General features: G+C 45.7%; 1 protein-coding gene across 2 annotated transcripts in view; it reads right to left on the bottom strand.

Moving 5' to 3' along the window:
* Nucleotides 1–15,805, bottom strand: part of LOC121693694 (formin-like) — an 81,760-nt gene that overhangs the window by 49,184 nt on the left and 16,771 nt on the right. The window contains exons 3-4 of one of the 2 annotated variants that reach the window (XM_042073306.1): nucleotides 11,489–11,658; nucleotides 2,116–2,236 (exon numbers count right to left, since the gene is read on the bottom strand). In XM_042073306.1, the coding sequence (XP_041929240.1) occupies nucleotides 2,116–2,236; nucleotides 11,489–11,658 (291 nt within the window). Of the gene's footprint in view, nucleotides 1–2,115; nucleotides 2,237–2,634; nucleotides 5,515–11,488; nucleotides 11,659–15,805 lie in introns of both variants that reach the window. The other variant, XM_042073305.1, reaches the window with a different exon arrangement.

The raw sequence follows: 15,805 nt of genomic DNA, 5'->3' as shown, positions 1-15,805 counted from the left end.
ACACACACACACACACACACACACACACACACACACACACATACACACACACACACTTAATTAAACGTAGAACCTAGCATATTTGAGCAATTTGCTCCAGACTAAAAGTGTGGCCAAACAACTAATATGTGACTGATAAACATACTTCCCCTCCCTTAGTGGTCACAAACTTGGTTAACGTGTTTGACATCCTTGTTCCTGGTTCCAGACACACAAAACACTCAGGGCCAGATCAGGACGAGATCAGTGCTAGACCAGGACTACCAGATTGAGACTACAATAGGACTGAATCAGGACTAAATAAAGGCGGGATCAGGGTCATACCAGGACCAGATCTGAGCTAGGTAAACGCTGGATTATGGATAGACCAGTGACTGTGTAAGCAACTTCCTGAGATATGTGGTCATTAATTAAAATGTCTGACCTCCTATAAACTCATTACTAGTTCCTTTCACTTTGTTTACTTTTACTACAACTTCATAGATCATTAATGTACATGTGGACCATCTTCATTTGCTCCAGTTCATTAATTAACACTGCTGTTTAATGCCATTAATTATTGGGTATCCTTGTAAAATTTAAAAGAAAAAAGTATAGCTACTTCTGCAGTATCACAGTGATACAGTGATACCATAACTGACAACTGCAAAGTCTCTCATGTTCTTTTGAATCCTCTTTTACAGTACAAATACAATCTGTTATGTCTCATATCACTTGCTGTTTAGGCCAAAATCTGTTTATCTACAGTGAAGTTCAAAAACCAAATCTGTTAACAACAGTCATGATCAGGTCACCATAGTGACAGCCACTGATAGTCCACTGATAAGTTATCTGTCATTCTGCCTGGGTGAGGACAAGAATGCTGCTCCCTCGCTGACACACCCGCAGAGGCGCAGGAGCTAAAAAAAACATTAAGGAAGCTAATTCACCTCACCCTGTCTCAATGGGTATAGTCAAATTCCTTTGGTCTAAAGATACACACACAATCAGGACAGGGCCGGTGCTCGCACTCCGGTGGTTATGCTGAGGTCTTATCTATTTGCTTATCATATTCTGGGACCTTTGGTCAACTCCTTGAGTTCAGTGTTCCTTGGCTGACTATCTCTCTTCAACTAGCTTTACTAGTGGCACTGGTTTTTGGTTGCCATGACTTACAGTAAGACTGTGTGTAAGTTAGGTCATTATTAACAGTGCAAAAGGTAATCAGACTCTTGTTGTGACACAAGTCGCTTCTGTGTCTTAAACCTGTGATATAGGCCTGTGCTACTGATTAGTATTAGTATGTATCCGCATACTAATTAAGCTTTCAAAAGGAATCAGCCTGCATTCTGTAAGGGCAGAAGTTTGCCTGTGAATAATATGAATCTGGAGTAGCAACTGGTCAGTATGGCAGTCAGGCTCTGTCCCAATACTCAATGAAATAGAAACCCCTCATTTAGGGAATTATATATTTAGGGAATTATACTGTATGGGGGATGTTAAGCAGATTTTAGCATGAATCCTGGATAATTAAGGGATTGGCTACATTACAACCAAAAGATTAAGAGAAAGAGGAATGTATTTCCAAATTGAAGGTCCCTTAACAGACAGACATAATTGAAAACAAGAACATGTAAGTACTGTATATTCTGTGGCCATTTTAGGACTTTACATATCCTTTGTGTACAGTTTCAGAACTCTGCACCACTAAAGATCGACTACAGCCCTTTGTACCATGAGACTCAAAAAGCAAAGAGCTACGTGACTTTCTATCAGTGACGCTAGCTGTGTGTTCCCAGTCTAAATGGATTTTAAAAGAAGCCTCGCGCCAGGTTTATCAGAGCGACACACACACACACACACACACACACACACACACACACACACACACACACACACACACACACAAAAACACACGCACACACACACACACACACACTTGTTTTTGAGGCACTTTTACAATTAGATTAAGCAGTGAGATTAAGGGCCTCAGATGAAACCTGGTTGTGGCAAAGATGGCACAGAACTCAATAGGTGGTTCTTTTTTTTGGTAAGAGAGTGGAGCACTGTTCATACTCAAACCCACTGAAATGTATCCCACTGATGGGGGGATCTGGAAAAAAACATCTCTCTTACCTGCTTCAGTGTATCGCAGGCCCACCTTCTCCTCCTCATCTTTGGCCTTGGGTGGGGGCCAGATGGCCTGGAGACGGCCCGGGGTCCGGTCCTCACTGTCGTTGGGTGAGGTAACCTCCGCCTGGATGAGTACCCAAAAGCAAAATGAGCTTTGTTTAAATATACTTGAGCTCAGAAGAGAGAGGAGAGAGGAAAGGAGATGTTCATTTCCTTGATGCACATTCCAAAGTGCACACGATAATTTGGTGGATAAAGGACGCTGTGTCCCAAGTCAGACCAAATAAGACCGATTTTATCGCTGTGATTAAATACTACTGATGTGGTGTCCCATTCCCTGCATTCCAGACACATACCAATGCATTTGATGCAGTGCTTATTTGCAACTCAATTCATTTAGAATTAAGACACAATGACACAAGTGTTCTCTGAGCATACACATGGATAAGCTATAGAGAAAAAGTATAACAAATAAGATATAACTTCATATCAAAATGGCTCACATCCATGCATAATACATACTTTGACCTCTGCTACGGCTTTGAGATCACTTCCTGGGCTTTTGGTGGCCGCTCTCTCAAAGATGGATTTGAGCAGCTCCTTCTCGCTCCTTCTCTTCCTCTTGAGGGCCTCTACGTCCACAGACACTTCCTCTCCATCTTTCTTGGCAGCTTTGGGGGTGAAGAAGGACTTGAAGGCTCCGAGGCTGAAAGCCGTCTCTGAAGTTTTAGCACTGCCGCCGGCTCCGGAATCTTCCGGTGCGTTGGCAGTGCCCACATCAGCAGTCTTGTCTCCCGCCCCTTGGCCGCCCTCGGTCACCCCCTCTCTCTCTGGGTCTCGTGCCCGGGCGTCACTGCCACCCTCCTGCACCCCACTCTCTGCTTTGCCTTCTGGGTCGAGGAGTTGGCTGGACTGCTCCTTTAGTGGCCCTGTGCTCTCCGCCGCCTTTCTGACCTCCGGCCTCCCTTTGGTGGGGACAGTGGATGCTGCGGAGTTGCCGTTGGCACCGAGCTGGTCAGGGAGAAGCTTGACCTTGTTCACGTGCTGCTTGAGGGTAAGCAGGGCCCGATCACCGTCACGCTGGCGGATTTTGGAGACGGTCTCACGGTCATCTCCCACCGCCCCCTTTTTGAGCACACGCAGGCCGCTGAAGAGCGCTGGCACCTGGAAGCTCCTCTCTCCGCTGGACGAGAATGGAGAGAGCGCCGGCGAGCGTGACGCAGGGGTGGTGGAGGAGGACGCTGGTGACGAAGAGGGGGACTGCTCGGCGAGGGGGACGCTGCTGCTGCTGCTCGTGGCAGGCGTGTCCTGCTCCTGTTGTCTGGCGCTGGAGGGAGAGGTGGCACTTGGCTCGTTGTCAGCTAGGGACGGTCCTGCTGTTGCCTCTGTTCTTCCCAGCTCTGAAAGGCCCTTTGTGTCGCCGCTGCCACTGCTGCTGCGGCTGAGGCCTGGCTGGCTGTCGGCCCGGTCAGGCAGGCCGGTGGTGAGGTCCTGCTCCCTTCTATCCCTCCCCTCCGACTGCTTCTCTCTGGCCTCAGGCGTTTCATCCTCATTCGTCCCGTCGTCGGCTGCATCTCTGCCTGCCGGTACAGCTGAAGAGGCCTGCTTTCTGTTGGTCAGTGAGACCTTGACTGAAGTGGCGGAGAGAATTAGCAGTGGATCCCCTTCGGAAGTGTCCGGCTGCTCCGTCTCGCTCGTATCCTTGGCGTTGGCCTCGGCTTCGAGTTTGCTGGCTTCTTGACGTCGTCGCCGTGCTCTCGCAGCGGACACTTCGGAGCCCATGTCTCCCTCGTGGGCATCCTCAGTCTCCTCTCTGCTCTGGGGAATGTCCTCTGTCTTCGGGGGACTGCGGCGGTTCCAGCGCAAGGCGGGAGGGAGCTCCTGTATCCAGAACGGGGCTGTGTTCTTGGACCTCTCCCTGTCCAGAACAGAGCTGCCTTTGACTGACCCCTCCACGAGGCTCTCGGCTGTGCTAGGCACGGGATGCTCCGAGCTTGAGTTTGACTCAATCACATCATCACACCGGCTGTCAGTCTCCTGCGCTTGATCCGATTTATCATTTACAGGATCCTCAGCCACTGACGGGTGGAGGAGGGACTCCCGGATGCCCCAGCTCCTTTCTGATAGGCCCATTTCGTCTTTGTCCTGCTCAGTGTCGCTGTAAACCTCGACCATGGTCACCTCAACCAAATCCTCGTCAGGAACTTCTGGAGTGGATGTGAACGGGGCCCTCTCTCCTTGTGTGCTTAGAGAGGGCTCATCCACAGACTGCTCTTTGCCAAAGGTCATAATTTCCCATGATTCAACATGTTGACTGGTCTCGGTGGGATTCGATAGAAGCCCACTGGCATGAGACAAGCTGTGAAGGCCTCCTGACTCTTTCAGCCGGTCGTGATCCCCATCGAACAGGCTGTAGCTGAGAGGCCTGATGTGGGTCTCCTCCTCCGCTAATGGCCTGAAGGACGTCAACACAGCCGTATCATCTGCCTCCGTCTTGTCCCGGACAAACAGGGTGGAGAACTTGTTGTGCAGCAAGCTGGAGGAATGCCTCCCTGGCACGTCCAGGCTACCCTCACTGTTGTTTACATCCTCCATGTTTTCATGAAATTGTTCCCTCCAGGTTTAAACCATTTACTGTAATCCAGTTTGTGTAATAAATCCAGTTCAGTCACGGCCCAACTGTGTGCTGGTGCGTGTGTGAGTGGGTTACTTGGCCCACATCTCTCCACCTCTCCTTCTCTCTCTCTCTCTCTCTCTCACCTGTGCATGTGTTCCAGTTTCCTAGGCTGCAGAAAACAAACGGCTTTTGTGATGGACAAAGAGCCCCTGCAGCGCAGCCAGGCACCCCTCCCTCACCCTCCCCACAATTACCCCCACAAAGGGTCACACTATCCCCAATTCCTCTGGGCAACGCGATGGCTCAGTCCCGCTGAATTGAACTTTCACAAATCCCACAGTTTTACGATCCCAAACAGTTCCGCTTCTCTTCAGTTCAATTTTGTTTTTGTTCCAGGAATAAACAGTAGCTCCTAAATCCTAAAAAAGCGAGTGAAAATCAAAAAAATGTAAAAGCACTCTTCCACTTTAAAAGTTCCACTGACAGGAGGCAGACTGCAAACGATCTCTCTAGAAAGCTAACAGCTCACTTGAAGTCCTTGAAAGAGTATGTCAGACACGAAGAAAGTTTAACTCAGTGGACCTCCATTGAAAGTAGGAAGTACGCTGTGTAACTTTCCTAAAAGCAGGAACACACACACGGACACACTCACACATACTCACAAACACTACACACACACATGGTCCGACGTGGAAGGCAGCTTAGTCAGTCGCTTCCTGTGGAGTGAAGTTTTCCCCCACACTCAAACACACACACTCCGTGGCAGACACTGTGCATCTGTGTCTCTCTCTCTCTCTGTGTGTGTGTGTGTGTGTGTGTGTGTGTGTGTGTGTGTGTGAGAAAGTTTACGAGTCCACACCAGCACTGCACCAGGGCAACCTCTCGCGACGCCTTCCCAAGCCTGTGCAAGAATGCTGGCTGCCGGCTCTCCAAGTCCCACGACACGCCCTCTATTATCAGCCCTGCCCCCGTCACCTGGCCAGGCAGCCTGAGCGGCAGGTATCCAGTTCCTCTCAGTAGCCCTCAGCTCCTCGTCACGTCAGGGGCAGGTATGACTCGCAGGTTGTCATGGTGCTTTTCCTCGGTCTGTTTCCACTCCTTCAACAGGTGTCCAATTACTGTCAGTTACTCAGTTCTGTCCTCTGCAGTTAGAGGTGGGTCCAACTTTCACTCATTTTCTTTGGCTTTTCTCTTTAAAAGATTCCTGTCTCTCTTTCCTCTTCCTCTTCCACTCCTTCAACACGTCTCAAGTTATCGTTATTCACTTCCTCCTCATGTCAGATGTGGGTGGAACTTTCACTCCTTTTTCGTCTTTGTCCAGCTCTTTCATTGACCTCTTCCTTCGTTCGTTCCCACTTGTGTAACAGGCATCCAGTGACTCTCCTTCACTTCCTCCTGATGGTAGGAGCATGTAGTTACTTGCATTCTTTTTCTTCTCTCTCTTTTCCACCCTACCCTTTCCCTTACTCAATGTATCCCTCCCTTCATAAAAACTCCAGTGGAAAAGAAAAGGAGCAAGGCAGAGTTGGTGTAAAGCTTGCGGCTTATCCGTTGGTGTGGGGGTCAGGTGGAGCGGGAGGTCCAAGCAATAGCACTGCCCCATGCTCTGGCTCTGCTGTTATAGCACCATCATAATCTGCTGCGATTAACTCTCCCTCACCACACACCCCCAAGCCTAGTACCCCCCACCCTTCCAACAACGTTACCACGGCAATCCTCAACAGTGAGCAAGTCTCCTCTCAAGAGGGTTCTGCGTAGAGAGTAAATGAAAAGGCAGAAACAAAGACGGAGAGGCTATTTGTTCTCCACAACACCACAGAGACCTGTTTAATGTATTATGGATGGGCCACTGAATCAATACTGAACCATTTCCAGAAGTATGAACTCCAACATGCTTTAAGTAATTAGAGACTGTAATAAAGGCTGAAGGCCTTATCTGTTACGTGTTTATACATCACAAGAGACTGTGTTTATGCCAGTCATACCATTGATGACCCTCCTTATTATTGCACAGCTGTTTTAATGCACGGAGGAAAACACTTTGAACACTTAACTCACACACTCACAACAAAGATTCAGCACTACAAACTGACTTATGAGTGCAAGCTTGAAAAACATATTTTTACAAAGTATACAGTGAATTAGTACTGTATATGACCTGAGATGGCTGAATGGTGAAATTAGGACTATTTGTTCACTCCCTCTTGGAATGTCAAGCCCTATTAAGGCCATCTCTGGTCTTACCAGTCAAAGTTCACCAGCAACACATTCCATTCACCACAGCTTAAGACTCAGACAAGCTGTTGTCACGGTGATTTTAAACGCTATGTGGACTGTTTAGTGTCTCTGTTTTTTTTTTTTTTTGTATATGTGTATGCAGGTGTGTGTGTGTGTCCAGTTAATTAGAAAAATAACTATAGATTTCTGTCCCCATATACAGTACTGTATTTCTGAAAAAGAATAAGCCTCTTCTTTTGTCCACCTGTATCCAGCTGCCTGTATTCTCTAATAGCTCTAACACATCCAGCAGCTATCTGTAGACTACATAGGCCTGTTTACACTTTTAACCCAATTCACATGTCTTTGAAAAAAGACAGCCCAAAGTAAGATTACTCATGGTGGCTCATAACTCATACAATACAGAAATTAACAGGATAGCCATTGGCACCACTTAGACACCACACTGACCACACTAACATAATGTCTGTGAAATATCTCTGCTGAGTACAGCAATCTATAGAGTACATGCCACAACAAACAGCATTTATAGTTGAAGTGCTTTCTCCCAGTAATCTGAGTATATACAGATTAAAGACAATCCTTTGATTGACAGCAGAGCTAAAAAAGCCTGTTATGTAACAGTAATGGCATGCGGCATACTAAGAGTGCTGGGTCATGATTAGAAACCTCCATCTGAGACTGCGACCAGAGGAATTTCAAAAACTGTTAAAGCCTGTTGAAAACTCTCTGGAGATTTCCTACATAGCATAGAAATTAATCTGACAATAGTTTCTGTTTGGACACCTTCAAAACTGCAGATGAAAAAATGTGGCTGTTTTCCCCAGTAATCATCTATCAACAACCATTCACAATGTTGACATTACATCCACAGTTTATTTACCTATCTCTACAGTTACACATCTTTGGCAAACTAACCCTGCGGAAACACCTGAGAAGGCAATTGCACTTCACAGCCGCCTGGAATGGCCTCTCAAAAGTAGGGAAATACCAGGCCTAATAATGCCATGACTCGTAAAACCAGTCACACCATGTCAAAATGATGTGTGTGAAATTAACTTAAATAAAATGCAAATTAGCACCTCCATAATACAGTGAGAAAAGACATCATTGAGAACAGCCATCATAAAAACAAAACCAAGCCTACATACATGATCCAAGTGGGATGTTTACATGTCATACACTTTTGGCACAGCCAGTGAATACGTGGGTGATTGTGATGATGGTGGTTTGGCTGTGGTTATTGTCTATACTCTGTTCATGAGTGATTGACCAAACCTAGCAATTTTCAGTTATGAAGCCTGTTTTGGAAATCTGCCCTAAGATATAACGGCATCCTTGTAGCAGACCCAGATTTTACTGAGATTTGAATAACATGGTTCTGAAACAGACATTCCTGTCTAAAAATAGTACATTAGCAAAAAGAGACATTATTTTTTATTAAAATGGCTGTTTAAATGGACCACACTGAAGGTCAGTGATTAAGGCATTATCACAAGCTACTGTATTAGCCTACAGCTGATAAGGCCAGAGAGAAGGTGCACAAGGGAGAAGGCTTTAGATAGGGAGGTAAATTGTATGGGGACTAAAACTCTGTGTGTGTTGTGTGTTGTGTATGTGTGTGTGTGTGTGTGTGTGTGTGTGTGTGTGTGTGTGTGTGTTTACCACTGTTTGCCTCTATTATTGTATCAGTATGTCTGCATATCTAATCCTAAGCTGAGACCTGCTGGCGAGCCCCAAAGACTTCCCATTTAGCTAAACAAAGCAGCAGAGCAGCAAACCCAAACAGAGGCCTACACAGAGAAAGGAGGAAGCCATTGTTGGTGCTATGTGTGAGACAGAGAGATGTCTGAAACATACAGTATGCATACTGCTGATGCACTTTAAATAGCATTGAAAAGGTGGACCTGTGGTGACTAAATATGGCTGTAATTAGCAGGGCATGTAAACATCGCTTACAGCAGCTTTGGAAATGACGGAGAAACAAACACATGGCAAAAGATTCTGCTCTGATCCTGCTTCGTCAACAAGGAATTTGTCACTTGATAGACATCTGTCAGTGTCAGCTGTCAGGTAGATGTCTACCCCCGATACAGATGTTTCTGACATCTCCAACATCACTTGCACTAAATCTCTCCTGAGACACATATTTCCTGCGCTGTCCCTGTGGGTCTGGCGTGTGGAGTCAGGCGCCTAGGAGAAGATGAATATGGAGGCCGTACGAGGAACATGTGCTGGTGGCAGTGACAGACTAGGTGATTAAGACTGGTATTGTGTGGGTGGAAAATGCAGACAGAGAGGAATGGCAGCAGTTTGTAGATAATCATCAGCATAAAAAAAACAACACCCTTCAACCTGCGAGATAATCATAAACAAAACAAAACAACCTTCAACCTGTTGCCGGCACAAACAGAGAGCACTGCAGGACAGACACACAGTATTGAGACAGAGAGCACTGCAGGACAGACACACAGTATTGAGACAGAGAGCACTGCAGGACAGACACACAGAGAGCACTGCAGGACAGAGACACAGAGAGCATTGCAGGACAGACACACAGTATTGAGACAGACAGAGAGCACTGCAGGACAGACACACAGTATTGAGACACACAGAGAGCACTGCAGGATGGACACACAGTATTGAGACAGAGAGCACTGCAGGACAGACACACAGAGAGCACTGCAGGACAGACACACAGAGAGCACTGCAGGACAGACACACAGTATTGAGACGGGAAAGGTGATGATACAAGGAGCAACGTTTTGAGAAATGTTGCTGGGAAACCGTATACCCGATTCCATGCGCTCAGATTGGATGATCATATGACTACTGATGATTAAAGGTCTTTAAAAAGTTGCCCAATACCAATGAGGGTAGCAATTGGGGCAGCTGTGGCCTACTGGTTAGCGCTTCGGACTTTTTTTCGGAGGGTTGCCGGTTCGAACCCTGACCAGTAGGCACAGCTGAAGTGCCCTTGAGCAAGGCACCTAACCCCTCACTGCTCCCCGAGCGTCGCTGTTGTTGCAGGCAGCTCACTGCGCCGGGATTAGTGTGTGCTTCACCTCACTGTGTGTTCACTGTGTGCTGAGTGTGTTTCACTAATTCACAGATTGGGATAAATGCAGAGACCAAATTTCCCTCACCGGATCAAAAGAGTATATATACTTATATACTTATGAGAATGGGCCTGAATGAATCCTCCGGAACATCGCCCAGCAACATTGCTAAAGTTGCCCTGTGTATCATCAGCTGAAGATAAAAAAAAACTCCAGTGTACCACGGCCTATTAATTAAGCATAGCCAATTGTCAGAAATCAGGGTTTTTAACACCATCTCCTTACACTTCTGCAGACAAACAGCAGAACTGAGTACCGTAACTGTAAACTCTGTTGATGCTTCCCAAATAGACTCTGGAAACGGACCAATCAGTAACCACCTCCAGACAACTAAACAAACCCAGATGCTCTGCTCAACCTCAAACCACACCCTGCAACATTACCTAAGCAGGGTTAATGGGGGAATGACTGTACTGTGGCAATACTGGGTGGATTACTGTGTGCTATGCCACTGTGCAATATAATTCTTTGGGAAACTGCAACATTACAGTAAACATTAACATTAACTTGCCGTCTATAATTACAACGTAAGAAAATGTCTTAAATCACTGCAATAATAGCATAGCAAACCATGTGCAGGGGCATGAAATCCTTGGTTTTAACAGGGCACCCATGTCAGTAGGTACAGTACTGCATAAGCCTCCTGGATAGAAATCTGGGCTTATATGCTTTACCAACAGAACACTTGAACACATCAGCAGGCATTAGGGCCCTTTAGCAGTGGCATTTCTATCCATCTCTCCACATACTCAAGGGTTGTTGCAACATGGCATAAAGGAGTATTGTTATTTGTTATCCATTAGTATCGTATGTATGCCTATATTCCTGCACTGGTGTTTTAGTGCCCCTCTCTGTCTCTCTCTCTCCCTCTCTCTCTCTCTCTCTCTCTCTCTCTCTCCTCTCTCTCTCTCTCTCTCTCTCTCTCTCTCTCTCTCTCTCTGTGTGTGTGTGTGTGTGTGTGTGTCTGTGTGTCTGTGTCTGTGTCTGTGTGTGTCTGTGTCTGTCTGTGTCTCTGTCTGTCTGTTTGTATGTGTAAATACAGCTTTTAATTGCTAACATGCTTTTGTCCAATCTGCCATTAAAACTTTGTTGTAGCTATTATTGACATCATGGATAGAAAACGTGCTAGAGAGCGGCTTTTTGTATTGTGAAATGTGGACTGTGAACTAAAAGTGGTTTTGAAAAAAAAAATCTCTTTGGCTGATTGTGTGGCATAGGTGTGTTGCTGTGTTGAGTTTTAAAAAGTATTTTAAAATAGGTAAACACTTGTTAGTGACTGAAAAAATTGCAAATATCTGGAACATATCTTCAGTTTTCTCTTGTTACTATACCACAATAAGGACAGAACATCAATGTACACTAGAATGGAACATTAAGTGTTCATAGCTTGGATCCATCTCACCATGGCATCCAGTTTGGGGTTGTAAGGGGTGTCACCCATAATGTCATCCTCTGGGGGTGTAATTCGCAGGAACTCCAGGTGGTCTGGCCTGGTGGCACGACAGAGAGGTTCATGGGAAATGTCATCACCATCCAGCATCCAAATATCATCGTGCCTCAGGAGGGCTTCCTCTGTAGATACATAAACATACAGTATCGACACACACAGACATTAAGAAACAGTCATACACACACACACACACACAGAGAGAGAAAGAGAGAGAGAGCGAGAGAGAGAGAGAGAGAGAGAGAGAAGGAAATACATATTACACACAAGAAACAGCCAGTCATAATAATTCATAGAAATCATCTGGGCATTGAGAAACAGAACACACACAGAAAGAAAGAGATGCTATTTATAATCAGTCCTCTCCTCGCTCTTCCGAGCCAGCCAGAGCCCTCGCTTCAGCAGAAAACCACTGGACTCGACTGGACTGATCTAATCACCAAATGCACCTCCAGCAACAAGTCCAGCTGCCCTGCAAATGGAGCCAATCCCATATGGATTTACGTCCATGAGACCCAACACATTCATCACAGTAGACGCGTCAGAGAGCTTAGCCATGCGCCACTCCCATGACAAAAAACACTGGCAGAAAAAACATGCAAGGAACAGCCTTTTCAGTGCTTCAGACTGACTTTGCAAAGGATCCAAGAAGGAAGAAACATACTAACTATACTGGTGCCAAGGTCCTTGACATCCACCAGAAACTCCCAAGCATCCTCGCCTGCCAAACCAAGGTCAACAACATCATCGTACACATGGGCACAAACGACATCAGGGATAAGCAGTCAGTAGCACTGCAGGAAAACTACAAAACTCTCATCACCACCCTGATGGGCACAGAAAATTTCATCTCTGGGCCTCTCCCTACCTACAGAAAAGGTGCTGAGAGATGGTCCAGACTGTTTGATCTCCACACCTGGCTCAAACGCTACTGTGCTTCCCTAAGCATCCCCTATGTCAACAACTGGGGCTTGTTCTGGGAGAGGCCCAGTATGCTGAAGCGTGATGGTCTCCACCCAAACCGACATTGAGCCAGGCTACTCTCTGACAACATAGTGTCCACACTGAGGCATTGACATTCTGTAAAAAATATTACATATTCATGCCCCCCAGGTATTCGAATGGCATTATACATGTGTGGATGGGTCTGAAAATGTTTTCTGCAGTGTAACATAATACTACTATAGATCAAGCTGCTTCATGTAATAGCACTGATTTCTACCCAAGGTATAGTAAAAAGAAAAGACAAATTTAAAACTAGAAACCTAATAAATATTCTTTCCATACTTGAGCATATTCCTCAAAAGCCAGAGGCATTTTCAGCTAACATGGGCTTACTAAATATAGGCCCACTTACTACCAAAACCTTTGCAATCAATGATTTTATCAGTAAAAAAAAAAATTGGATTTTCTGTTTCTTGTTGAAAAATGGCTGACTTCAGACAGCGAAGCTGTTCTTGTTGAAACCTGTCCCCCAATTATAATTTCTTTCTCTCAACTAGACAGGGTAAACGAGGGGGTGGAATTGCTTCCATTCTCTCAAACAAATATAGCTGCACTAGAGTCAACTTTGGTGATTTCGCTTCCTTTGAGTATATTGCCCTCACTCTGAAGGCTGACCCAGCTATACTCCTATTGACCTTATACCGCCCTCCTAAACTATGGACTGGCTTTCTCGACCAGTTTTATGAACTTATGTCGCTCATCATCACTAGCTATGATCGGATAATTGTAAATGGCGACTTTAATATTCATGTCAATAAGACAACTGATGCTAAAGCCAATAAGTTCCTTAATGTTTTGGACAGTTTAGAGCTAAAGCAGCATGTTACAGGGCCCACCCACAACCTTGGCAACACCCTCGATCTAGTCATTTCTAGAGGGATAGAAGTCACTGACTTATCAGTAAACGATATAAATATGTCCAATCATTATTGTGTATCTTTTAATATCGTACTAAATACTTTAAAAATTTGTCAGACACCAAACAGGACGAGGACCACAAAAGCGTCACGTTCAAAAGTTTATTTAAGGGTTGGGGGTTTCAGGGGTTCCGGGGGGGGTACAGGAGTTCCAAGAGTCTGCGTGTGTGTGTTCCCCCAGTAGCCGAACAGCGATGGCAGGAGCTGGATGATCCGGGAAGTCCTGGGGGAAACACACACACAACAGCAATTGAAACGAAGCAGCAGTACAGTCAAGGACTAGGCGGTATTCGTAGAAGAGGGACGGAAGGCAGGTCAAGATTACCGGGGCTGGAGAACACAGAAGTAGTCGAGCGGGTCCGGGATCACAGGCAAAGAGTCAGAGGCGTTTTCCAAAACAGGCAGGTAACTGGTGCTGGTTGCAGACGATCTGACAAGTGTGGACTGAAAAGCAAGGCTTTATATACAGGGCATGATGAGTGGTGAATGCAGTGCAGCTGGTAGGTAACGAGGGTGAGGCAGAGCAGAGCAGGAACAGGTGGAGGTCATCAGACTTCAATCAGCACGTGTTACCAGGCAGAGAGAGAGCTCATGACAAAATTCATCCCGAAATTACAATCAAATCACGACTCTTTACATTAGACATTAGAGCAGAACAGCAGTTCATAGTTCGTAAAGACTCCATAAATTCAGATATTTTAAATCATCCTATTGATTAATAGTTCATGATTGAGAGCATGTATGAAAGGTGCTATACAAATAAAACTTATTATATTATACTAACAGCCTCAGGAGAGGCATAGGAGTCGTTGAGAAACGTAAAAGGACTCTTATGTTTCAAGAATCTTTCACTTCACAATCTTTTGTCACTTTGAATAAGCTGACAAAAAGCATATAGGGCAAGAAAAGCTTTTTACCTCTGCACTGGGGCAAATGTATTGCGGGTGTATAAATAATTCAGAGATCTTATCTGTCTATGTTATGGTATAAGCTCTGGTGGTGGAGCAGTCTGTGAGAGAGCAGACAGGAGTCTTACTGAGCTCCGCTCACTCTGGTCACAAGGTGAGAACACATCACATGACATTACCTTCAAAACCCTGGCACTCAAGTGCTTCAACATGCTCGTGACATTGGACTGCTCACAGCTGAGCTTAAGTGCACACACAGACACACACACACACATGCACGAACGCACGCACGCACACACGCACGCACGCACACACACACACATGCACGAACGCATGCATGCATGCATGCACACACACACACAATTCTACAAACAGATAAACACATACACACCCACACCCACAAAGAGTACAGATGCACACATTCCACACTCACACATGTATGTGCATGTGCCGGCTAAAGTATGTGGATGTGTGTACCAATTTAACATAGCATACATACACACACACACACACACACACACTCACACAGGGCTTTGTCCATTCGTCATTATACAGTAATCAGATCAAATCAGGGAATTTGACTGCACGTACAGGCAGAAACCACCTGAGGGCCTGTGTGTGTGTGTGTGTGTGTGTGTGTATGTGTGTGTGTGTGTGTGTGTGTGTGTGTGTGTGTGTGTGTGTGTGTGTGTGTGTGTGTGTGTGTTTCAATGAGCAAGATCTAATCTGAGCCTGACTGTGTATACAATACTTGCCCTTGCTTTTACTGTACAGTAATACTGCACTATCTAATCAAATGAGGGAACATAACTCTACTCATTCTGCTGCATACTATCCATCCCATCCATTAGCCATACCATCCTTCAATATGAAGACAGCTCACATCCATATACAGTACAATTCCAACAACAGTGTGTGTGTGTGTGTGTGTGTGAGTGTGTGTGTGTGCGTGTTTGTGTGTTTGTGTGTGTGTGTGTGTGTGTGTGTGTGTGTGTGTCCCTATCAGTGTATATACATCGTGTCACAGGTCTACTAAACTAATCACACAGCTGTTTGTTGTGTAAACACAGAGCCTTGGGTCATGGCAGTGAAGTGTGCCCTTCATTGTGAGAGCCGTGAGAGTGGCGGCTATTCTACTGCTGATATCAGTGGGGTGGCACAGCAGAGCACAGGGAGACAGAGGGGGAGGGCAGGGCAGGTTAATTATGCTTCATCATGATAATGCATTTACCCAGGATGAATTGGACTTGAATTGGCCCAGACTTGAAAACGCTGACTGGGGCTTTGAGGTTCTGGTAAGCGTCCAAAAGTAAAGCTGCTTCATTCCGGGCACAATATATTCTGCACTTCCAATTTGTATTCTCTCTCTGTTTCTCTCTCTCTAAAACTGCAACCTTTCCATAACCCAGTCTAACCACTCTACAAATGTTATGCAAAGGATA

Source organism: Alosa sapidissima, chromosome 19 (assembly GCF_018492685.1).
Source record: "Alosa sapidissima isolate fAloSap1 chromosome 19, fAloSap1.pri, whole genome shotgun sequence".
NCBI lineage: Eukaryota > Metazoa > Chordata > Actinopteri > Clupeiformes > Clupeidae > Alosa > Alosa sapidissima.
This window is presented reverse-complemented; position numbering and strand designations above follow the sequence as displayed.